Source organism: Amphiprion ocellaris, chromosome 16 (assembly GCF_022539595.1).
Source record: "Amphiprion ocellaris isolate individual 3 ecotype Okinawa chromosome 16, ASM2253959v1, whole genome shotgun sequence".
Classification (NCBI taxonomy): domain Eukaryota; kingdom Metazoa; phylum Chordata; class Actinopteri; family Pomacentridae; genus Amphiprion; species Amphiprion ocellaris.
The window spans coordinates 32,014,867-32,041,198 of record NC_072781.1 but is presented as its reverse complement, the minus strand read 5'-3'; the positions used below and the strand labels follow the sequence as shown (position 1 = coordinate 32,041,198).

At 35.0% G+C, this 26,332-nt stretch overlaps 2 protein-coding genes across 6 annotated transcripts in view; both read right to left on the bottom strand.

The window, feature by feature from the left end:
• Window positions 1-3,804, bottom strand: part of ppp1r1c (protein phosphatase 1, regulatory (inhibitor) subunit 1C) — a 40,656-nt gene extending 36,852 nt beyond the window's left edge. The window contains exons 1-3 of one of the 4 annotated variants that reach the window (XM_055018858.1): window positions 2,665-3,804; window positions 1,789-1,977; window positions 1,034-1,095 (exon numbers count right to left, since the gene is read on the bottom strand). In XM_055018858.1, coding sequence (XP_054874833.1) covers window positions 1,034-1,059 — 26 coding nt within the window. In that variant the 5' untranslated portion in view covers window positions 1,060-1,095; window positions 1,789-1,977; window positions 2,665-3,804. The remainder of the gene's footprint in view (window positions 1-1,033; window positions 1,096-1,788; window positions 1,978-2,664) is intronic. The other 3 variants (XM_055018856.1, XM_055018857.1, XM_055018859.1) reach the window with 3 other exon arrangements.
• Window positions 3,805-5,862: 2,058 nt separating this feature from the next.
• On the bottom strand, window positions 5,863-25,138 carry plekha3 (pleckstrin homology domain containing, family A (phosphoinositide binding specific) member 3). 2 transcript variants are annotated; one of them, XM_023261576.3, is made up of 8 exons: window positions 24,827-25,138; window positions 19,932-20,048; window positions 19,694-19,843; window positions 16,755-16,876; window positions 14,309-14,413; window positions 12,597-12,640; window positions 11,706-11,800; window positions 5,863-10,702 (listed from the first exon to the last, which is right to left on the bottom strand). In XM_023261576.3, the coding sequence occupies exons 1-8, from the start codon at window positions 24,864-24,866 to the stop codon at window positions 10,599-10,601; spliced, it is 777 nt and encodes a 258-aa protein (XP_023117344.1). In that variant the 5' UTR covers window positions 24,867-25,138; the 3' UTR covers window positions 5,863-10,598. The 2 variants fall into 2 exon arrangements, with proteins under 2 accessions (XP_023117344.1, XP_035800037.1); XM_035944144.2 differs by having other exon boundaries at window positions 19,694-19,831.
• Window positions 25,139-26,332: the final 1,194 nt, after the last annotated feature.

The following is a 26,332-nucleotide window of genomic DNA, read 5'->3' as shown; positions in this document are numbered from 1 at the left end:
AGTTCAGCCAAAAACTTGCAGAATTTTTGTCACGTGACTGTTGGCCACAGCTGATTCAGTGATGGCTTCATGGTTGTGCTGATCAATGAAAAATTATTTGTTTTTATGATCAAAACAACTTGTCATGGTCTAGAATTTATTTTACACTTACAGTTTTACAAATTTACAATGTGCAGTTAATGTCTTCTCTGGAATTTTTATACTTTACAAAGTCGTCCCGCGGGCCGGATTGGACCCTCTGGAAGGCCGGTTTTGGGCCGCGGGTTTGACACCCTTGGTCTAGTTGATTCAGATGTCATTTTATTTATACAACTTGTAGATGTGGTTTTATATCTGGAAGTTGCTGAGATCAGAAACTAATCGATCTGATTAACAGCTAATGATCCTTAGAAGATTATTACTGAAGATGTTCAGGTTTTATTTCTTGTGTTTTTATCACCAAACAGGTTTTAATGCATCTTTTTTTCTGATTAGATGAAGACATGCAGCTCAGAAGACGTTTACTGCTATTTGTTTAAACCAGGAAACCTTTCATTCACGGTAAGACGTGGATTTTAATGCAGCTGCTGACAGAATTTATTCACTGATTCTGTGTTTTTGTTGTTTGTTGTAGAGAAATTTGATTTATTTAGGAGTAAATTGATTTTTTTTTGATAATATTACATCTTTCTGTCAGCTAGTTCAGTTGGAGCTGAACAGAGTTTTAGATGAAACATTAAGGTTATTATTTTACTGTTTATCCTGCAGATCTATCATTTTTACTACCTTATTCTCACCCAGTAAGAGACTAAAAAACACTTTTTTTCCATGTACCTTGAATCTTTTAGGCAACGAACACTCCTAATATACATTTAACATATTTTTGGTAATTCCTCCTGAGAACACTGCCTCTAAGATTTTATCCTAATGCAATATGAGACTAATATTCAGTCTCTGTAGCACCAAATTCCCTCTTCATGTTTCCCCACACAGCATTTCTTCACTTTACCTTTTACAAAACAGTCAAATTGTCATATAAAATCAGAACTTCTACCTTTGATTGTGTTGAACTTTGTGCATGTCGGTCCTCAGTGGATCCTCCAGAACCAGATGGGTCTAAATGCAAAATAAACCAGTAAAGCGACAGAAGAAAGTGGACGAGACAGAATAAAGAAGAGAAGGACAAATTAGAAAAGACAGAAAGAAAGATTATTTTTGCAGCAGCTCCAGGAGAAAATCTAAATATCCCTCCATTAATTAACACTCTGAACTGGCTTAAAGTTGTGTTATCTTATAGAAAAGATACCAAAATGACAATGAGCAGTAAAATCACAGCAAAATAACCTATATATAACCACAACTGCAAATTTTTCCTTTGTTTTAGTGCAAAAAAGTACATTCTGAAAATATTCACATTTAAGGAATTGTCTTTTTTTACAAAACATTATGAACAACCTGAAATTTCTTAAGAAAAATAAATTCAATTTCAGCAACATCATGCCTAAGCTATTCAATGTTTGACCAATATTTTGATAATTGCTTAATTTACAAGAAAAAAAAACATTTTCAGATTCCAGCTTCCCAAATGAGATAATTTTCTGCTTTGTCTTTTTTATCTTTGAAAATTGAATATTTGTTGCATTTCTCAACTATTTATGACAAATTCATTATTTGTTTTCTGCAGCCCCAAACAAATTTAGCATCCACCTTTATGCAGATTATATAATATTCTATATTTGAGATGTTATTGTCCGTCTATAAGAATGTTTAAGGCAGTAAAATGATGAGTTAATGATAAAGTGAACTCACCCATCTGTCCGCCTGTGCAGCTCCAGGATGCAGCCGACTGTCGACTCGAGCGTCACGCTGCTGATTTTGTTCAAATGGCTGAGCGTCAACACCCAGGTGAGTGTTCGTGTCTCTTTTTATGTCAAAGTAAACAACGTTCTGATCACATGCAGGTCATCGCTGTAAAACTATACAACACACACACTCCCTCTGCAAACAGAACAGAAAAACACTCCGACAGCTGCTCACTTTATTTCCTTTACTGTAAATGTGAGTCAGATTAGACCTGAGAGCATTAAAAAAAGATTAAATAACACTTAAATGCACACTTTAACCCGCTAAACTGCAAGAAAATTTCACTGCAATCTAAAGTCCTCTTAGATAGTCTTCTGTCAGTAGGACTCAGAATGATGGAAAATAGAAAAAAAAAGTCAAAAAGTTCCTGAATTTTTGTCATGTGACTGTTGGTCGTAGCCAAGTCCTTCAAGGCTTCACAGTTTCACCATGGAGGGTAGAATTTTTGGATTTTTGCAGAATGTAGGGAGAGCAAATAGTTCATTTTAGGGGAATTTTCAAATGAGACATGCAGTATAAAGTCATTTTAATGAAATATCACAATTTCCAGCTTAAATTTGGTTTATTCACATGTCAAAACTGAAAATCAACATGATTAGTTCAATCATTGTGGCTGATGGTTGATAAAAAGCCTGTAGTTCAGTTGAAAAGTCCCAGAATTTTTATTATACAACTGCCGGTCACAGCTCAGCCATTAAAGGCTTCACAGTTGCACCATGGAGGATAGAATTTTTGGATTTTTACAGAATGTGATTAGAACAAACGGTTCATTTTTGGGAGAACTTTTAACAGAGGCATGTAGAATAAAGTGATTTTCTTTACCGGTATCTGCCGTTGCTTGCGGGATTCCTTTGTAGAAATGTTCGGCTTCCTGCAGTGTTGAAAAAAGGTGAATCTTGCCTTTATACAGAATCCTGAGCTTGCACGGATTGTACTGAAACCCGGAAGGCCCTGATGTCGATAAAGTTCTTTATCACGGGTTGAAATCCTCTCCGAGCACGTACCGTTTCTGCTGAAAGGTCCTGAGTAAAAGGGATTTTTAGCCCGTCGTGTTTCATGTCCTTCTTTCTACTCTCCCGGTAGACAAACTCCTTCTCTTGAAGCAGCGAGAACGGCACCACTACCGCTGTTCTGGTTCGGTCTCCCGGGAGCCAGCGTACGGTGAACACGTTCTAACGCCAATGTCTTTGCGGTGACAGCCTCAGCCATGCTGGGAACATTTCCTTTATAAAGTCAGTGAGTGGCCCTGTCCCCTCAGCTCCCTTTTATTCCAAGGATACGCAAGTTCTTCCTCCTACCTCGGTTCTACAGGTCTTCGGTTTTTGCTTCCAGAAGAGAGATTCGTTTGATGGCTGATCTCAGGGCTGTTTCTGTCTCATCAATGCGGGTCTCAGCCTGGTCGATGTGGGCTGTGTTGCTCACCACGTCTTGTTTTATCTCTTTAACTGTGTCCTTCAGTGTTGTGAGAATGTTTGTCATATCCACCAGCTTCTGGTCGACGACATCGAATCTTGTTCTAAATTGTGACCTGAGTTCGCACAACTCTTCTTCAATGGCAGCCATATTAGCACTAGCCGTGTTAGCATCTGAGCTGCTCGGAGGGCTCAACTGGATTGGGTTAGCACCTGAAAAGTTCACACTGCTTTCCGCCTAGTGGTTTTGGGATGACCTTGTCACTTCTTTCTTATGAGATGATAGCAGTTATAAGGGTTTCTTTAAAAAAAAAAAAAAAAAAAAAAAAAAAAAAAGGTTAAAACACGGTGTCGGAGCTCCGCCGCTAAGCTGCCATCTTGGTCACGCCGACTTCCGGTCCGAATAAAGTTATTTTCAATTCAGTTCGATTTTATTTATATAGCGCCAATTGCAGTCAAATTGTCTCAAGACGCTTTACAGAACCCATATGCCTGAACCCCAGAGCAGCCCTAAGGAGACAGTGGCAGGAAAACACCCTTTTAACAGGGAAAAAACCTCGAGCAGAACCTGGCTCTAATGTGGGGGAACCATCTGCTGCTGGCCGGACGGGTTGAGAGGGACAGAAGAGGTAGAGAGGTAGAGAGGTAGATGGATGTTGAGGTAGAGAGGTAGAGGTAGAGGGTTACAGGTAGAAGGAGGGGAGGCGAAGGACCATAAAACACACAGCTAAATACATGCATGATAAGACAGATGATACATGCAAAGTACAACTAACATGGAAACTGATTATAGTTTACTGCTATGGTGTACGTCTCTGACATAAAATATACTACATATATAGCTGGTGGTAAATTCAAAAATATGTAGATGAGCAAATCAAGTATAGTGAGGGTGATGCAGAGTAGATTGGTGGAAATGGGCAGCTGGAAGCAGTGGGCTGGAGGAAGGTCAGCAGCAGCATCCCACAGATGGAGATTAGGCCAGTTGGTGGGAGAACAACCACAGATCTGAAGCATCCAGCTCTGGGACCAGGGACACTCGGAGAAAGGACACAGAAAGAAACAGAGTGAATGTAATGCAATAATGGTATATATAGTAAATACATAGGTAGTTAGAGAAGGGCTCAGTGCATCAAGCTGAAATATCACAATTTCCAGCTTAAATTTGGTTTATTTATGAAAAAAAAACATGATTAGTTCAATCATGGTGGCTAATAGTTTATAAATAGGCTGTAGTTCAGTTGAAAAGTCCCAGAATTTTTATTTCATGACTGTTGGTCTCAACTGGGTTTCACAGTTGCATCACGAGTGGTAGAATTTTAAGATTTGTACAGAATTTGGTTAAAACAAATGATTAATTTTTGGTATTTTGTAAAAATGAGACATGTAGAATGAAGTGATTATGATAAAATATCAGAATTCCAAGCTTAAATTTAGTTAATCTTCCTGGTAAAACTGAAAATAAACATGATTAGTTCAGTCATGGTGGCTGATAGTTGCGCTGAACCACTCAAGCATTCACAGTTGCACCAAGAAATGCAGAATTTTTAGCTTTTTACAGAATTTGGTTACGACAAGTGGTTAATTTTTGGCATTTTTAAAAATGAATCATGTAGAATGAAGTGATTATGATGAAATATCACAATTTCAAGCTTAAATTTAGTTAATCTTCCTGATAAAACTGAAAATCATCATTAGTTCCATTATAATGGCTGATAGTTGATAGAAAGGCTGTAATTTAGTCAAGAAGTCCCAGAATTTTTATTACACGACTCTTGGTCTCAGCTGAGTCAATCAAGGCTTCACAGTTGCATCATGGGGGGAAGAATTTTTAGATTTTCACAGACTTTGATTCAAGCAAACAGTTAATTTTGGGGGAATTTTTCAACAAGACATGTAGAATTAGTTTCGATGAAATATAATTTTAAACCTGTATTTGGCTGAGTTTTCTGACGAAATGACATATTAATTCATTCTGTTTGTTACAATTTTTGGCTGGCAAATGGTGTAATTTTGGTGATTTAAATAATAATAACAATTTAGAAAAAGATAGCATCAGGTTTGGCAATTAGTCAGTGAAAAACACTCATACATATCCAGTTATACTTTTTATTTAGACACTAAATAACTGAAACAACCACATTTTCCACTTCAGAGACACTTAAGGCATGAAAATCTTCTCATGTTTGGTCCGTGAAAGTCTCATGTGTGATGTATGGCTTTATAAGAAAAAAACAAGCCTAAAATTTCAGTATTTCATCTGCATTGTCTCATTTTTAAAAATTGCCAAAAAATGAACCATTTGACCTAACCAAAATCTAAAAAAATTGTCAAAAATAAATGACTTGGTCTAACTGAATTCTGTAAAAAACTAAATATTCTCAGCTTCTCAGTGCAAATGAGAAGCTTTGATTGATTCAGCTGAGAACAACCACTAAATGAGAAAAATTCAGAGAGTTTTTGCAGAGAGACTGAGAGGAAAATAAAATATAGTGTTCTGTTTACATAGAGGTAAAGGACTTTATATTACAGTCAAAAACAGAAACAGAACAGGACATAATATAAATAAATGCACACTTTAGTATACAATAAAAAAAACACCCATAAGTTCACTTCAAATATATTTTTTATTTAGACGATGAAAATCTGATCTGATACAACCACGTCACTTCGTACAGACACTTAAGGCATGAAAATCTCTGCTGGTTCAGCCACAAAGAATAAAAAAATAATAACCTATGATAAAGAAATCAGCAGTTTAATTCAGTTATTTTCCCTCCGTCACCGACGGAAGCCTTAAAAGACACTTTGACATTCTGGGAAATACTTTCTCTGTGGTGATTAGCTTAGCTTAGCATAATGACTGCAAATGAAGGGAAACTGCTAGCCTGGCTGAATTTAAAGGTACCAAACCAGGCTAACAGCAGCTTTTAAAAGTCATTAATTAACATTTTATTTGCTGTAAGTTTAACCCTCTAAACTTTAAGCAGTTTCTGGATGTTTTTTTTGCTCACTGTGGGCTCATTTTTAATTTAAACACTGCCTGCAGTTCACCTGAAAACTGATTTTTTTGTCACATGACTGTTAGTCACAACTTAGTCAAAAATGGCTCCACAGATGCACCAGAGAGTGCAGAATTTTTTCTATTTTACAGAATCTTTTTAGTACAAGCGGTGTTGTTTTTAACAAATTTTTAAAAGCAGCATGTAGAATAAACCAAATCTGATGAAATAGACGCTTAAATTTGGTAGTTTCAGACGATTAGTTCAAGTACAGTCGGAAAGTTGAGAATCCAACAATTCCTTTTCTGTTTTCACCATTTTTAGCTCTGATAAATGCTGTAACAGTGGTGATATTTGTTCTTCAACTATAAAGATAACCTGCTTTTGGGGGCTCAGAGGGTTAAAAAGCACAAAAAATTCAGATTATTTGCTGTAGAAATGTAATCTAATTCAAAGCAAAGTAGATTAGCGTTTCCCAAAATGTCAGTTTGTCTGAGATTTATTTAAAGCAGCTGTTGAGTCAAAATCACAATGAAGGGAGTTAAAATGTCAAAAAGAAAACATTCACAAATGCAAAATAAAGTGTAGATTTTCTTTAAAAGTTGCAGAAAAATGTGAAATTTAGCCGAATAAATCAATGTATTGTGATCTTTTCTAGCTGCATTAAAAACTCATTTTATGGCTAAATCACAGATCAATGAATCCGACTGGCAGCAGGAAAATGGAGGCTAAAGTGTAGAAAATATAAACTGTCATGCAGCTGCAGATAAACTCACAGGTCAGCAACAGAACGTGAAGCCGACATGCGTCTCGTTTCTGAACATCGGAGGCTGTCAGAGAAACGTTTCTTCACAGCATTTGGTGAAAACAAAAGTGGACAACAGCGAGAACACGTCATGGCAGAAGTAACACGATAAAAGAAGGCGTTATACGTTTACATACTGGTACATGTAAGGCTGCTGCAGCTCCAGGACGCTCTCTAAAATCCACAATCATTAGCACTGTTTGTCCGGCAAAGTACCTTCGACAATATAATTAATGTCTCAGTGCACAAACATTCAGAAAGAAAAGTTTAAAGTGCAAAAAAAAACCAATTTCTACAAACTCTACGTTCAGGGAAAATTCTGTCAGGTTAGTTTCTCTGCAATAAATACCAACGTACTGTAGCTTAAAATGTGTATTTTGGACAAAGCTGATGTTTAAGAAGAAGAGAAAGTTCCACAATTGAATATTATAGGATGTGTTTAAGGGTGAAAACTGAACTAAATGTAGCCAACCATAAACTGTGAATATTTTAAATGGTATCTGTGAAATTTTAGCTTCATATGTCAAATACTTCGGAAGATAATTGCAAATAAAAATGACCCATGCACCTTTAAATTTGATTGTTCGATCAAAAATATCTGAGGAACTATTTAAGATAAAAACCTGAAAGTTTCACTGTTAATCTCATCATATCATTGATTCAGAATCTGTAATATCGGACAAGTTGATCAAATAATATCCGATTTTGGGGGAGTTAAAATATGGGAAAAACTCAAAGCCATCGTGAAAAGTCCCACCTTTAATCTGTAACAAAAATACTGATAATGCAGAAGTCAACTAGTGATATTTTCTGAACCATTTTAAGTTAAATGTCACAAAAATACAAAACTAGACCAATAGAATACTTTAAATATGAAACACTTGATCACAAAAATGAAAAAAGATATTTTTGTTGAGCTTTTACAACTGGAAAAACTAAAATATTGGTGATATTTTTTTTCATATTAGGACCCCGAACAAAAATAACTGAAAATTTCAGGTTTAACTGTATAATAATAATAATAATCGTGTTGTTGTTCAAACAGACTCAAATTTCAATGTATAAAAAATGCGCTGAAACAGGCAATTTGTATTTCATGAATCAATGTAAAATTTTACAAATACCAATTTAGCTATCCAAACTTTCAGGCAAATCAGAGATGGTCAAGCAGAAACTGTTTCATAAGTCTGAAGACTTGAGATGAGCTGCAGGAAACTTCTTAAAATCATAAAAATGAATCTTCCTCCATTAAATTTCTGAGTCTATGGGGGTCTGAGTGATGTTAAATTTCCACAATCTGAGCAAAATTTGCTTCTGCACAGCAAAAACTGAGCTAAAAATGTGAATTTGTTCAGTATATAGACGCTAATTTTGTGGGCATGTGAACAACGCCTCATCTACGTAACCTAGACGGTAAAATAATTACAACAACTGCGAGTTTATTCCTAAATTAATCCTGTTTCGTCTTGTGGAGTGTTTTTATTTGAGTGAACAAACTTCTTTTGGAGGAAAATTAATCATTTAGATTAATCGACTAATCTGTATAAGAGTCTGACAGATAAATAGTCTTTTGCGGCAGCTCTATTGTAATATTTGTCATTTGGCAAATTCGACTATGCAGATGATATCACTTTAAGCAAGAGAAAGTTTTTGGACTTTGGCACAGAATATTAGAAACAAAACTGCTTTTAACAACAAGTGAAACAGTCAGTTGTGGTTCTGTTGTCATTAGATGTGATATTGCAGCATATTTTTAATGTATGGCATTAGTGAAAGTTAATGGAAACGGTAAAATAAAAAAAAAAGAATTGCAAGAATTTTGTACTTACACTTGAGGTGGTTTTTGACTTTTAAAAAAATAGTTAATAGGAGATTGAAACACCTTTTTTAAAATTAAGTTCTGACACAGCGCCACCTTCTGACGACACTACGCAGCTGAGTTTATTGACAGATAGGAACAAGTCTAATTTAGAGTTTCTTCGACCTTATGCAGATGACACCACTTTAAGCGAGAGAAAGTTGTTGAACTTTAACTTTGGCATCGATTATTAGAAATGCTTTTACCAGCAAGTTGCAAAATTAAACACTCAGCTGTGTTTCTGTTGTCATTAGCTGTGATATTGTAGCGTTTATTTTTGATGTATGGCATTTGTGAAAAATTTAAATCACAAAATTCGGAAAAAACCCCAACTAATTTTGCAAAAAGTTTTTACCTATACTTGAGGTGTTTTTTGACTTTTTGGAAAAATAGTCAATAGGAGATGGAAACATCTTTTTTTGATCAAGTTCTGACATAAGAAAATTTTAACTCAAGTAACTAATTCGATGTTTCTGTCTCTGAACATTCAGAAAAATGGCCAAAACCAGCTGACATGAATGCATCGTTACAACTTTCCCAAATGTACGAAATTCCCGACAACTCCTTTAAATTTTTCTCTCAAGTTTTGTCTCCTCTTCGTTTTAGGGATTTTTATTGGTTGGCAACACTATTTTTTTCTGGCTACAGTGCCACCTTGTGACGAAATTCTGCAGCTGAGTTTATTCGCTTTAAATAAACAGAAACAATCTAATTTGCTGTTTCTTCACTGTTTCTTCTTTCTCCTTCTTCTAGAATCTGTTCAGTCGGTGATTTAACAGCGTTTTAAAACTCTCACAACAAACTAAAAGTGCTGTTTTCATCTGGACGGGTCAGTTTTCTGTTGACAAAGGCGTCTTTTGGCTGCAATTCCCCACCAGAAGACAGGAAACAGTCCAGGAACGCAAACGTCATGAGGCAGCAGCTGTATTAAGAGATGCCGTTTACCTGATTGGACTTTTCAGGTGAGGAACGAACACTGAAACCCTGCTGCAGGTCTTAGATGGAAAATTTGTGCAAACTTGAGGAAAATGTGGCCTCAGATTCCTGCTAATTTATCAGCCTGGTTTCACCCTCAGATCTGGTTTGAAGCCAGAAGGACGGAGTATAGCTTTCAACACGACTGGAAGATTAATACAGAAGATGCTGGATGAGCAGGAAGTTCAGGTGGAAAAAGGCAGAAAAAAGAAGCTTTTTCGCGTCACAGTTGCTGGATTTCGAAAACTTTTGGCTGCATGATAATTTTTTGGCCACGAGATGATAAAGAACCTTCTGTACATTCCTGCGTCCGTTTAAAGCAGCTCCAGAAAACAGGAAGTCACAGTCGATTGTGTTCAGACTGCAGCGTCGTACAATCATTCAACAGCAGCTGCAAGTTTTATCCACTGCATTTGTCCACAGTGAGCAGCTGGAATATGAAGACGACGGTGAATCATACTCCGATTCCAGCAGGTTAAAGCATCAAATATGTTAAAGTCCAGCTGAGGAACTTCCAGACGTCTCTTTTTACTCTCTACAGTTTGAACTGAAACACCTAAAGAAAGCCTGAAGGAACGATAACCAATGACTCCACAGCGTTTAGAGATCAGCTGAGAAAAAGAAGAAGGATGTTTCTCAGGAGGTCGACTGATCTGGTGGAGTTTTCTTTAGCAGGTTCTGTTCAGATGGACCTCAGATGGACCTCAGATGGACAGGTCGGTGTCGGTGTCGGTGGGCGTCGTCTTCAGGCTACTTCCTCTCTCCTCGGGGATGGAGGACGAGTCGCCGTTGAGGCTCGGCAGTAAACCTGGAGGCAGATTTAACAGGTGAGTTGGAATCATTCAGGAGTTCAGAGTTTATATTCAAGTACAGCTTTAGTTTAGTCACCAGAGGGCTGAACGATGAAGAGATATTAGTGAAAGTCAGATTGTTGTATGTGTGGCTGTCTTTTAAATCTGGCTAGATCTCCACGGTAACGGATGCTGCGGAGCGAGATCTCCACCATAACTGATGTTGCAGAGCTAGATCTCCACGGTAACGGAGGCTGCAGAGCTAGAGCTTCACAGTAACTGAAGCTGTGGAGCTAGATCTCCACGGTAACAGATGTTGTACAGCTAGATCTCCACAGTAACAGATGCTGTACAGCTAGATCTACATGGTAATGTATACTGTACAGCTAGATCTCCACGGTAACGGATGCTGTACAGCTAGATCTCCACGGTAAAGGATGCTGTACAGCTAGATCTCCACGGTAACGGATGCTGTACAGCTAGATCTCCACGGTAAAGGATGCTGTAGAGCTAGATCTCCACGGTAACGGATGCTGTACAGCTAGATCTCCACGGTAACCGATGCTGTGGAGCTAATCTTGTCCAGATTTTGTTCAAAGTTTAGGATTTAAATCAGCATCTCCCTTTAATCAATGTGTTTGCTGACTGTTATTTATGAGCAATACAGATTCTCAGCTGAAGGGAAATGTTAAAAAAAGAGGAGTTAAAGTAAAAATTCTTTCTGTTTTTACAGTTTTTGGCTGATAAATTGTACAAATATGGCTTTTTTTCCCCCTTGAAAATCACACAGTTTTCTTTCTCATCACTCAGCTGTACCTCAGCTGCATTAAATTGTCCATGTTCAAGGATAATTCTTCTTTTTTTTTTTCAACCTCACATATTGACTCTAAAGATCTTTTCAACTTCTCACATCTGGAACTTTGGTTCAGATATATTTTTAGTCTCCATATAAATGTCTTAATTTTCCTGGAGAAGTGTTTCTTCTGTATATAATAATAATAAAATGTGAGTTTTTCTTACGTTCAGTGTCGTACACTGAGCTGTCTGAACACGTTCGGTTTCTGCGTTGAGTCGACTTCTGACCTCCATCAACATATTCCTTCAGGACGCCCGACCTGAGAGAGGAAAGGAAAGAGGGAAGAAAAAATTAAACTTTTATCTTAACGGTAAAAAAACACAAAGGATCTTTTGTTTCACATAAAACAGACATTCTGCTTTGTGTTTCTTGATACTAACATCCATGTAAATGCATTTTGTCTCTTACAGAATAACAGATTTAAACATCTTGTTGCTCCTCATTCCTTCAATCTTTAATAATTAAAACCCTGCACATTTTACTCTCCAGGCTGCTACTGTACTGTGTAAATATTGTCACTATATTTATTTTTATTAACCTGTAGATAATCTCACTCTGCACACTAGCTGTCATCTGAATTTAACACTAAAAGCTGCTGAATCATTTTCTAACAAGAAATTCACTGTTCAGGTTAATATTTTGTATTTCTGTGCTTCTAAAAGTCACAGAAAACATTTTATTTTGCAGGAAAAGATGAAAGAAGATGCTCAGACTTTACCTCTTGAAGGCCTCAACGTGAATTCAGGTAAACTTTTTAATGGCTGTAGATTGAAAACTTTAAGTAAAATCTGCTTTAATGTGGAAATGAGCGACTGGCTGTTGTTTTAAGAGGTCTGAAGTATTCGAGGTTGCTGCAAATCTGCCCCCTACAGGCCACAGTTGGTAGTTATTCAGTAAACGGGCATTTATTAGATCAAACTGGGTGAAATATTGAAGCTTTTTCTTGTTTTCATTGGACAGCAGGTCACTTTTGAACATTTAAATGAACTATATTACATTACGTTTTATACATTTTACCAGTTGGTTTTATAGTGAAGTGGAAGATTTAAACTCACCTGTCGAAGCTGTAGGTTCCAGGATGACTGATCGACCGTTTCATCTGCAAGAGAAGAAAACATGTTTTCTTTTTCTGCAGCTTCCTGAATGTGTTACTTAATTAAAACAATAAAAAAACAGAACTTTTGTTTCTTCTAAATCACCGAGCGTCTGAGTTTGCAGTCAGACGCTCGGTGATTTAAAGGAAACAAAAGTTCTGAAACAGCTTCTTCACATTTAAACTTCTATTAAATGTCCTCTGTTTTCATTCTGCAGAGCACTTCTAGATCATGATATTTCTTTTTTGCTGTTATTTGGATTGTTTTCTCGCAGAGACTCTTATTTCAGCCCGAGGCGATTAAAGGGAATCGGAGCATTAAATAGTGTGCATGGCGGAAAAACTAATGCAATAAGAATAAAACAAACACGGAGCAAATTAAAGCTCCGTGATTAAGCAGTTTGGTGAGAAATAATGTAAAGAAAAGAGACAAATTTTGTCACTTTAACCACAGTTATTCTGTTTTTATATTTTAAATATAAAACATGGAGCTGAGAAAAAGATCCTGAGGACTTTTGTCTTCTTTTGGATGATAAATTAATAAAATTTGGCATAAAATTACAATAACACTCTCAGTTTATAGTTTCTTTTTGCAAAGGATGCATATATAAGATAAAAGACGGTCACCTACCTAATTTTTCCAATGCTATGCTCAGAATACACGATATTTTGCGGTAATTAGATGGTCACCGTGGTAAAATATAAACCCCAGCTATAAAATTAAGCACCTCTCAACTATTAATCGACTTTTCTGATGGGCAATTAATCGATTAGAGCAATTATTCATGGAAAAAAGTCAAAATTTTATGATTTTAGCTTCTTAAATGTGAATATTTTCTGCTTTATTTCCTCCTCTGTGACAGTGAACTGAATATTTTTGGCTTTGGGAAACATTAATTACATTACATTTATTGTAATTTGATTGTCACTGCATCAAATAAGAAGGCCCAGCTATAAAATTAATCACCTCTCAACTATTTATCGACTTTTTTTGATGTGCAATTAATCGATGAGAGCAATTATTTACGAAAAAAAGTCAAAATTCTATGATTTTAGCTTCTTAAAAGTGAATATTTTCTGCTTTATTTCCTCCTTTATGACAGTAAATTGAATATTTTGGACTTTGAGAAAATGTTTTCTTACATTTTAGAGACCAAATAACTAATCGAGAATGAACATAATGATTATTTTCAGCCGAGTCACAGGTAGGGATGTGACTATTTACTGGAAATGTAAACAAACAAATGTCCTGAATGATGCTGAGCTCAGAAAAGACTAAAAATTGTACGAAAATGTGACTGTAGAGCACGTTTGGGTCACAATAAGATTACTGATGTCTCTTTTTTGGTATAATGTGATCAGATTTGAAGCCCTTTAGTGTGTTTTTTACTGTGACGAGAGAGCACATTTAAAACAGCAGGCCCAAAGAGAGAAAATATTAACATCACGGCTGCACAAAACAATTATTTATAAAATATTTTATCAAACATTTAAACCGAAAGCCTTATTAAATTTGTTGGCGACTAATTTTGTCACAAACTCAATTATTTGTTGTTAATTTTCCTCACTTATCTACACGTTAAGGTCAAGACTACACAGTATTTTATAGACAAACCTGCTGATTCTCAGTCTGACTTTGCTGTATTTGAATTAGCAGGTGGAAGGTGAAGTTACCCGTTCTGGAGGTTGGAGGTCGGGGGTTAAACTCTGGTTGGCCAGCGTCATACACTCCTCCAGAGTCCTGATGAAGGTCGTACATGTGGCACTGAGCAGCGACGCCTGAGGAGAGAAAGTAATTTATCATCTGTGGCTTTAAATGCAACATTAAGAGTGAACTACGAGTGTTATAAAAGCTGCAAACAGTAAAATGATTGTACTACTTGAGATAAATTAAAAGAAAAAAGTCTTAAAAAGCCCTCCAGAATCAACACTTTTTCTCACTATATTCATGCAGAATACATCTTTTTTTGGGTTTTTCACTGACTATTTATCTCTCTAGTTTATTTTTAGCCTGAAAATCTCTTACAGATCTGTAGATTAATGATGGTTATCTACACATGAATGACTATATTTTCTGGAAACACAATCAGAGGAGGATCTATAAGACTCCAAGACAAGCTCTGGATACTCCAGACTGGACTGATCAATGTGATTTGGCAAAATTATTATATAAAATATGTGAAAATCAAAGTTTTTTCTATATTTTGCAGCCAGTGTTAAAATATCTTTATTTTAGAGAATTATTCTCAAAAAGAAGGAATTGTGTCTAGAAGTTGATTCTGGTATCAAATGTGTGTAAAATGTTCCTTTCATTGTCCCATAAGTGCCCATAATTGTTCTGACCAACCATCTATCACACATGCTGATATGAGTCTTGAAAGTTTACCCAGTATACATTTTCTCCCCCGAAACTTGTCCAGAATGACTCAAAAATTGTCCAAAATAACCCCAAATTATCAGAAACATCTCCTAAATTACTCAATAAACTGTTCAAACTATGTTATATCCCATAATATTGATGCTCAAAGTGGGATATAAAATTGATTGGACATTTTTGAATAATTTCGGACAATTTCCATCCACTATGTTGGACAGTTAGTAAATAAAAACTACTTTACTGAAGTTTACAGAAACACACAGAGCTGCATAGTCTGATTCTATCAAAAAATGAAGCTTATAACCAGATTAAAGTGCAGTTCAGCATTTAAAAAGCTGAAAATGAAAGCTAGTAAGCTGTGTCTAGTAACTGAAATTAATTAAAAAGCATGCAAAAATATTCTTCAACAGGTGATTTTACTCGCATATTCACTGCTAAAGGACATAATATGAACATACTACATGATGTTTGTGTGAATTTGTATCTTCAGGAAAAAAATTACCAAGTTCTGGAAAATAACAGTATAACATTAATCTGTTTATATGGACCCAAATAACTATCTAGTACCACTAAAACCCGGGCTCATTTTAGTCCAGGTTCCACATTCAGCCCAGTTTGATCTCCAGTGACCAGTAAAATCACAGCATAATAACCTATAAATAACCACAACTCCTAATGTTTCCTTTGTTTTAGTGCAAAAAAGTACATTCTGAAAATGTTCACATTTAAGGAATTATCTTTTTACAAAACATCATGAACAACCTGAAATTCTGAAGAAAAATAAGTTCAATTTCAACAACATTCAGCCTCAGTTTATCATTTACACATTACAACTTACAGATCACAGACTGTCTACAAAGGAACACAATGTTTAGTCACAGCTATCTGGAACTGAATGATACAGTATTTTATTTTATGATCAAAACGACAGAATCAGACAAAAAAAAGACAAAAAACCAAAAATGAGACAAAATATTACAAAAATGAGACACAAAACAACAAAAAATGAGACAAACCTCACGAAACAAAACAAAAAAATAGACAAAAAAGTTAGAAAGAGACAAAAAATGGACAAACGACAAAAACGACACAAAATACAAAAGCGTGAAACAAAACAACAAAAAAGAAGACAAGACAAATGAGACAAAAAAACACAAAATGACAAAAATGATACACAAAACAACGAAAACATGAGACAAACGACAAGTCAGACAAGACAAAAAAAGAAACAGGACAAAAATATTGCAAAAATGAGACGCAAAATGACAAAAACGAGATACAAAACGACAAAAAATGAGATAAAAGACAAGCGAGACAAAAAGGAAACAAAATGACAAACAAAACAACAAAAACATGGGATGAACGACAGAAGTCAGACAAAAAAAAGACAAAAAAACAAAAACAAGACAAAATCTTACAAAAATGAGACACAAAATGACAAAAGAACAATGAACAATCTAGTATTTTACTTTAGGATCAAAACAACTTGTCATGGTCTAGAAATGATTTTAAATTTATAGTTTTACTAATTTACAATCTGCAGTTCATGTCTTCTTTGGAATTTTTACACTTTGAGGACCGGATTGGACCCTCTGGAGGACCAGTTTTGGTCCGCGGGCTGCATGTTTGACGCCCCTGACTTAAATCTATTTATTTGACTCTAGCCCAAGAACAAATTACCCTAAAATGATGGGAATGATGAACTGAAAGTGAAAACTTCAGTCGAGAATCCATCGGATTTACCTCTGAGGTGGGCGTGGCCTCTGTGTCGGCGCTGTGCTGTGATTGGATGGCCTGGACCTGCTGGACGAGGAGGTCGCAGTACAGCCGGAGTTCAGACATCTTTGTCTTCAGACACTCTGGACCTGAAGAAACATTCAGTGCTAAATCTTAAGGATCTTTAAACTGTACATCAAAACATTAAAAGATCACTCTTCACGTTTCTCTTAATAAAATAATCAAAATATCTCAAAACTCATGTCACCATCTGGAGAATTCAAACTGACTCAAACTCTCATTTCAAATAGTTTAAAGTCATTTTTTTTTAGAATCAGTACACCTTTATTTTTATTAATTTCCTATTCTGACACAAAAATAATAAGACAAATACAAGGCTTTCTTTAAATATCATTATAAAAAGGAGTTTTTCATTTTTATTTTGTCCTCAAAAGTTGAATTTTATTTAGTTTCTTTGCCTCTGGATTTTCATATAATGAGTCAAATACAAAAGAAAATCCAGTTTCTAGTATTAGAAAGAGCAAAAGTTGGGTGATTTAAACTGTCTTTGTAATTAAAAGGTACTCGGAGGTCTTATTTTGCTCTCCTAAAGCAGCTGAAATGTGAGATCCAACACACTGTTTGTCTGTAGACCAGCTGTTGTATCGTCAACACTGTGGTAAATTACCATTAAACAAACGCTAAAAGTCACAAAGGTCGGTCGTGGAGTTCCGGTTCGTCTGCATTTCAGCCAGCAGGTCATAAAAACTCTTTAATAAAATAATCAAATACATCAAATACTATAAAACCATCCACATAATACAGATTAAAAAATGAAAACAAAGCATGTTCATGAGGAATCTCTGGGTTTTAATGTATGTTTTTTAGGGTAAAGCTGTAAATTAATCAGACTAATCTCCATAAATAATAAAGCAATAGGGTCTTAGCCTTATTATTTACATCAGTTAGGTTAAGTTTTATAACTAGATTATTATATTAGTTACATTATTCTTCACAATTAAGAACATCTCAGCCTTAATATGTAGTTTTTTAAAGTAATCGTTGCACTTAAATCAGGTGAAATGTCACCACAAATAACATTTAAATGGCCTTAACGCCAATATTTATATTTTTTATTTTAATTTTGAGATGCCATTTACAATATTTACTAGAGGACACTTTGGAGAAACAGCTGTTGTTTAAATGTGCTAAATAAAAAACAGTGACTTAACTTTATAACAAACACAAGCTGCAGATCTGCTTTCCAATACAAGTACAGTTAAAGCACAGGTAATTATTTAAATGCTACACTTTTATGGATATATATTTTATTCTTTTTAAATTATTTGAGAGAATATTGTTTGTGATTTATTTACTGTTGTAAATTTAACTTCTTAATGAGCAGGTTGTGGCCTTTTGCAGCAGAAGGACATTTTTTTTAACCCTCCTGTTTGGTTCGTTTCTCAGGAACAGCAATGATGTTCCTGGGTCAGTTTGATGTTTAATTATCCAAAAATCCCAACAAACATTGTTTATATCTAATTATTAACTCCAACATTAACCATTACAATCAATATTTAGTGCTTTGGTGTTCTTTACCTCTCACAGACCATGGTTCAATGAGGATAAAACACTTGTTTTGTCATAAAAAAAGGCACGTTAAAACTTGTTTTTTTATGTACATTGGAAAGACCTACATTTAAAACGCAACAGCTTTACATAACATTGATTTTTTTTTTAATTTAACATTTTGAATTTTTTTTTTCTTTTTATGCAGTTGATAAATTAGCACACCTGTTCTGTTCAGAGTGGGTTTGCAAATATGTGAAATGAACCATTTTCACACTTACTAATTACTATTACTTATTTTCCTTCATTATTAAGCCAGAAGACGTTTCATACCAAAAAAGAAATACTTGTAACAATATATTTTTTAGATTCTTTCACTTTAAAATGGGTCAGATTGATTCACAACATAAAAGGAGGGTTAAAGAAAGTAATAAAGTGATGTTTCACATTGTCGCTGTACTAAAGTTACAGAATAGAATAGAAATATTTTATTAATATAAATTTGACTGCTGCAGCAGAAAGAGTACAATTCCCACCATAAATGCAGATAAATAATCAAAAATGTGCAATAAATTAAAATAAACAGTGAGAAAAATATAAAATGCAAAATGTCCTAGATAAAGAATGTACAAAAGTGTTTTATGTCTAAGGCAAATAGTGTAAACAAGAGTAAATAAAAAAGTGTGCAATTTCAACCAGAAACAGATGCTACAAAGCAGAGAGAGCTGTTTACTAGCCTGTGTACTTTTCACCCTGCATATATATATATATATATATATATATATATATATATATATATATTTTTTTTTTTTTTTTTTTTTTTTTTTTCTTTCTGAGACATTTCTAAGTGACCCCAAATTTTTAAATGGTAATGTACATAAATTAAAGTTGCTCTAAATGAGTTAAAGTTGACCTACACAACCATTCAAAAGTTTGGGCTCATCCAGACAATTCCATGTTTTCCATGAAAACTCACACTTTAATTCATGTGCTAACATAACTGCACAAGGGTTTTCTAATCATCAATGAGCCTTTCATCACCATTAGCTAACACAATGTAGCATTAGAACACAGGAGTGATGGTTGCTGGAAATGTTCCTCTGTACCCCTATGGAGATATTCCATTAAAAATCAGCTGTTTCCAGCTAGAATAGTCATTTACCACATTAACAATGTCTACACTGGATTTATCATTCATTTAATGTCATCTTCACTGAAAAAAACGTGTTTTATTGTTTCTGCCCATTATATTGTATATAATTGTGTTTGTGACAAATAAAGGCCTTGAGTGTTGAGATTTCTCTGCCATCCAGGGGTGATGAACAAGAACCGGATCATAACTTCTAAACCGAGCTACCAAAGTGTGATTTTTTTTTTATCCACGTCTTCTGACTCACCTTTGTGTTTGTGGCTGTCCAGAGTTCCGGCTTTAGACGACCCTAAAGCCACCAGCCACCTCTGCCTCTCTGCAGCGTTCACGGCTCGCAGGTAGAAATGCTGCTCACCGGGAATTATCAGCTCCAGACGGGTCGGATCTGTCAGATGAACTGAAACATAAAATACAAGCAGCGTGCAATGGATGTGTTTTTAACGGCAGCAGGAGGGAGAATGAAGGAGGTAAAACTGAAGTCTAACCTTTAATGTCACACACGGACATCTTGATGGATCCTTTGCTTCCTTTGCCGACATCGTCCTCGCTGTCGTAGTAGGAAATGACTCCGTTCTCTAAGACGAACCAACGAGGCTGCCAGCCTGCACACACAAAACACAAGTTCAGACACCGACTGAGCTGCAGGAGACTAAATTAAACCCACAAATCAATAACTCACAATGTAAAAGGAACCGCTCGCTTTGAGGATAAATCAATAAATGCAGTGTTTTTATAGTTTTGTTTGTCAGCTTTGGATTAAAGACTGATTTTCTGTCAGACTCAGTTTAATTTAACTATCTTTAAATAGTGTTAATTCACAATATGTCAACGCCATCCTGACAGATTTTACTAATTTTTACATAGAAACCCAACAAATCCAAATTTCCTTCAGATTCCCTTCGAGCAGCAACAGTCTTATTTCATTTTTTTTTTTTTTTTTATCGATTTTCAAACTACTTTTTTATGTATTTCAATCAAATGTTCCACTTCCACTGATATTTTCAAGAAAAACCTCAAGTTGAGCATGTTTTCAACGGTTTTTGGCTGCTTTAATGATCCTAATATTTCATATTTACACATGTATATTTCATATTGTCTGTTGTATTTTTAGATTTTCTGTCTGCACATTTTTTTTCTGCTTGATAACATGTGCAGCACTGCCGTCAACTCAGGCGGTATTTAAACGTGGCAAATACATTATTTTGATTTGATAACCATTGCACTAACATATTTGGTATTTTCACTGTTTTGCTAGCATGTGAATAAGTTTTACTTGTATTTTCTTTACATTTATTTGCAATTAGCACCATGAGGGACAAAAAAAAGTACTTTTAATTAAACTCAAAAGCATAAGTTGGAATTTCATGAAGGCAAAGTCATTGAAAATGATGCATTAAAGTGTACAGAATTATCAATGAATGTCAAACAAAGCCACATCATTTTGTCAAGGTTATAAATAAAATAAACGTATTATCTCAAAGTATAATGGTGCTATAATGTATATAAAGCCTATATACAGGATGGACGAAGCAAAAAGGAAGAGACAAATTCTGCAGTTCTGCTGGATCAAAACACCAAACCAGTGAGGGAAGTTTTCTTCCTCTGAGTGATGTTTTCACATCTCAATTATTAGCTCAATGTTCAAAGCAGTCAGTCATGATAGAACAATATAACAATAATAATGAAGTTCCTGTCTGTCTATCTAAAGTGTTACAGGATAAATATTCATTTTGAAAAATTAAAAGCTTTGTAAGGTAGAAGTTTAGTGTTTGACAGCTTGAATGCTGTTTTACAAGCTGAAAATTAAAATTTACAATCTCTACAAACATTATTTTGACATGATACGCAACCGTCTGAACTGAAACTAGATTACAGTGAACTTATGTCCACTCCTTCTCAGACTTAAATCCAGATTTTATTATTTTATCAAACTCGGAATGTAAATTTTGTCTACTGACACCCAAAAGTTTCATTTCCTGCTGCAAAAGGGAATTTTTTACTATCTGAACCCACATTATTGGTACAGAAATGTTTAAATAACTGAAAGAATATTTGGATTTCCAACTTTCCAACAGTCAATTAACCACATCAACCAAGAGGAACTTAACCAATTCTAATCTTCTAAATCAAAGAAATTTAAGCTTAAAATTGCAAAATTATAAAAAAATCACTTTATTCTACAAGTCTCATTTAAAAATTAGCTGTTCGCACTGACCAGATTGTGCAAAAAACTACAAATTCTGCACTTCTCGTTGCAACCACGACGCTATTGGTGACTCCGTTAACAAACCATCAAAAATTCTGATTTTTCAGCCGAACTGCAGGCAGTGTCTACAATCTGCAGCTAATCTTCTTGATTAATTAACTCAGTTGGTCCTCAAAACATCAGATGCCTATTAGAGCTTTGAACCAATTGTCCAAAATCCAAAGATTTGCAGTTAATTTAAACAAGACAAATAAAATTAGCACAAATTCAGATCTGAGAGGCTCGAAGCAACAAATGTTTTAGATTTCAGCTTGAAAAATGACTGAAAATGTGACAGATTTTAGCTGAAAGTGGCTCATAGTGATTGACGTCAACAACTGAGTTCTTTTGTCAACAGATCATATAATAAAGTAGAGAAATGCAATTACTGTTGTGTTTGTTTTAGTGCAATAAAAATGGAGGAACAGTTCACATGACAATCACATCCTTCAGTGGAGTCCTGCAGTTTATTTCCTCCTCTGCAAACATTATTTATAGACACTCTGCTGCCGTCGTTCAAGTCAAATGTCTCCTTTAATCCCTGCTACTGTGGCTGGTTTTCATTTCTATTAGCAGATAATGCAGCTTCATAGTTATGTGTTGCTGTCAGTTCTTCTGTGAAAACATGAGTCAGAGCCAGGGGCTGAAAATAACAGTACATTTACTCAAGTAATGAACTTAAGCAGAATTCTGAGGTACTTTATTTTCAATTTTTTTGCTGTTTTCTAAATGTCCTTTATTACACTTCACAGAAAACTACTCTATATCTACCACACAACATTTAACAGAGTCAGAATTTAATTGTAAACTAAGAATTAGTGTTAGTTAGATAAGAACTACAAAAGCGGCTAAGGGTCAAAAAGAATTTTAAATCTCATGTTGGTGTCTGGTTTATATAAACATCATTAAGTACCAGCTACAACACAAAACACTGTTTATGCTCTGATGCATCAGTATAAACAGTAATAATGTTGTATATGAAAACATAACGAAGGAACACTTTCACTTGTGATACTTTCTCTTTTCTGTCATTTCACACATTCACTATTATCTTGTACTGAGATCTTATTCTAAATCCTTTATTTTATTTAAATTTTCTTATGTAGTACTGGAGTTTTAATGCCTCATGTCAGCTTAACATAAGTTATGTGTGTTTTACGATGTGTAAATTGCTGCTGCAATACTGCGAAGATCAATAAAGTACTTTATCTATGTGCCGTTTGCCATTAATACTTTTTAAATTGGACTTAAATGTGACTTTAATATGAGAACTTTACTGCTCCAGCACCAACACTAAACACAGGGATGAACAATATGGGATACTGCAATTTTTCTGACAGATATTGCAAGCTGATTTTTGATTTAACCTTTTAAAGACTAAATTTAGAACATCTAATTGAGCGTTAACATATGAGATACTAGAAGGATGACATTAAGCTGTAAAATCATTGATAACAGTTAAGGTTTGGGTCATTTCAACATGCATGAGGCAACTATTGAAGACTAACCCTGGTAAAAATCACATATTTTAATCCTTGCTAACATGTGCATATGGTGTCTTTTAGAATCGGTTTCTGTTTCCTACATATACGGCTGAATTACTCCAATATTAAACTTGCTACTGTTTAGCAGCATAGCATAGTTTTACAGTGTTTAGGCAGAGTTGTAGGTGAGCTGGTGTGGTTGAGCAACATAGATCTGCACATTTATGAGGAAGTAATAGCTTCTCAGACATTTTAAGGTAGGAGAGGATTATTTACCAAGGAAATAAATATCTAAATATGTAACTTGGATCAATTTTAGGGATTTTACTCAGTGACTGGAGATGAATTTTACATAAAAATTCAGTTAAACCACAGCATGTGTGAATAAACAACCTAACAATCATTTATTAAATGGCAAACACAGATTACAGAAATTGACAGATTATCTAACAATTTTGGGATCTGACATTCTGCATTTTTTTTAATCATTAACATAATTATTCCACTGGTTTTGTCAAACCAAATTCTCATAAAATAACTTTAAAAATGCTCTATTTTGACTCTGATGCAGCCTGTCCCTGTCTGTAGACACCAATGCAAGTATACAGGGTGGGCCTTGTTTCATATTTAGATCTAGTTTAATTCCAAACCAGGACTCCATATCCCTTATTCACATTTTGGAAATGTTATTAAGCTATTTCTTCCAATTTTGGTTTTGACTTTTGTGGATTTTTTATTTTTTTTTAACAGGGATTGTGAGCAATGGCAAACAAATTAAATCAAAAGCAAAGAAAGTGGATACTGAAGCAGCAATGGAAGTGTGAAAATGCTGAGCAGGTGTGCACATCATGATAAGGAGCCTTTAACACTCCCACACCTTCACGCCAGGTAATTTATATAAGAAATAAATTTGAAAGCACAGGTTTAGTGGTTGATTTACTGAAAAATCTACTAAGTGTAAGTCTACTTTTGGCCCACTCTGTACGTAAAACACAAATAAACTAAGCACGTCAACAATGTTTTCTGTTTCACTGCGTGCTTATTTAAAGTTCATTTTTCTGCAAATGTATATCAGTTTCTGTTGTCCATCTCCTTTATTAGTAATAATCAGCACAGCACCGGACAAAACCAGATTAGTGACGTAAACAAACCCAGAAGGTTTCAATCTACTATCTAATTTAATTAAATGAAATACAATTACGTTGCAGCACTGTTTTTCTTAATTATTACCCTCCTATGTTCTAAATTACAACATTTGTGGTTTGCTAATTGCATTATTTTAATTTGGAAATTGAGTAACTGCTCAAAGCCAATTCAAAGTGTGCTAAAAATCAACAGAAAATAAATGATTTTGCACCTGTTTGAAACTGATATTATTGAGATGTGGATACTGTCAGCCAGATTTGATTATGAGTACAATTTCTAACTAAATTCATCTCATATTCAGACACTTATTGATGGTTAAATACAGCAAAGATACCGTAAAATATAATTTTAGCTTGTTAGCTTAACCGGTAACGGCTAATTTCAAAGTTTAACTTGTTTAGCTTGTCACATATTTATCATAAGCAGCCATAATTCAACATTAAATCCCTGTTAGGTTTTAAAAACAGTCTCCAGCTGCTGTAAGGCGGACTGACAGAAAGCCCACCTGTCATGTAGTTCGTCCATTTGTACAGAATCCCCTCCATGGCTTCACATCGGCGAACACAGCTAGCCCGTTAGCTTGTAGCCGTAGATCTGGATGCTAACTGGAGCTAGCAGGCTAACAAACGTAGCGCTAGCTGCCCTCAGTCCGTCTCTGGAGGGACGCAGGACTAAAAATAAGAAAACTGTCTGCAGCTGACTGGATCCGAGCTGCAGCCCCGTCGGGCCAAAGTCATGCTGACGGTTTGTTTGTGATCTGAAGCTGAACTCGGAGGCTGAACTTGTGGTCGGTCAGGTGACGGAGAACATCAACAAAACGGCAGCGACTCTACGGAGGCCCGCAGCGAACATTTAGCGAAGGAGATAAAGCTCTACTGCCACCAGTGATTACCATAGACTGTAAAATAAATGCATATTTATATTTATAATAAAAACATTTTTTTTTACTATACAGTCTGTGGTGTTTACCCAAATGCTGTACCGCAGTACTACACGGAAGAAAAATTACTATGTATGACGAAAATAGTCTATTTTAATAAATTCTACCCGTTGTTTATTCTCCTTAAATTGTATTTTTAATTTGGAAAAGCATTAATTTCACATTTTTTTATTTATTATTTTAGTGTCAGAGAAACGTCTTTTCATCTCAAATACTACAATACTCAGAAATTCAATCAGCTGTTCACAAAATATGGTGTTGGTGTTGAATTCTGTAAAACCTGATTTCTGACAATTTAAGTTTTCTCAACACTATAAATTTATTTGCACCTTCTTCTGTCGTTTGCGCATCGAAACACATTCTCAATTGCACATTTTCTCTTCATTTGCACATTTCTGTATACAAAAATACTGTCACTTTTGTGTACTCTATTGATTTTTTTCAATATTATATTTTTTTTAAAGATCTTATTTTACTTTATTTTATTTTATTTTACTCTCTGATATTCGGTGTTGTCTTATTGTTTACCCTTTTGTTGAATATCCATGCTGCTGTAACAACTTAATTTCCCTCCATTTACAGAATTTTAATGCCAGTAATTGGATTTTTCTCACCAAAATCAATTAACAAAATAGGAAAATCTGCAAAACAACAGCAAATTGTTAAGAATTACAGTAATGAACTGTTAAAAAACAATAATTTATTACATGTCTTATCAAACACTTAGGTTGTATTTTTAATTTAAAAAGGGCCAACCGGAAGTTGTAGTTGTTGGTGCTAACTTTTAGCTTTAATTTAGGAGGGATAACCAAATGTATATTGAAGCTGCTGCTGCTGAGAGCATTTAGCTTTAATTTTGAAAGGGCTGGTTGGACGTGGGTAACTGTTGTTGCTGCTAGGTTTTAGCTTTATTTAGAAAAGACAGCTGGTTCTCTGCTGCATCTGTTTCTGTTAGCTTTTAGCTTTAATATTGAAAAGGCTAGTTGGACGTGGGTAACTGTTGTTGCTGTTAGCATGTAGCTTTTTTTCAGAAAGGATAACTAGTTGTAGCTGTATCTGTTGCTGCCAGTT

What these genes read in the sequence shown, in the direction of transcription:
- plekha3 (XM_023261576.3), bottom strand. Translation starts at nt 24,866, where the DNA reads ATGGAGGGGATTCTGTACAAATGGACGAACTACATGACAG. An exon ending in GGACAGCCACAAACACAAAG is followed by an intron (nt 16,877 to 19,693) that starts GTGAGTCAGAAG and finishes ATGTTTCTTCAG; the next exon opens with GTCCAGAGTGTCTGAAGACA. An exon ending in CTCAGTGTACGACACTGAAC is followed by an intron (nt 10,703 to 11,705) that starts GTAAGAAAAACT and finishes ATCTGCCTCCAG; the next exon opens with GTTTACTGCCGAGCCTCAAC.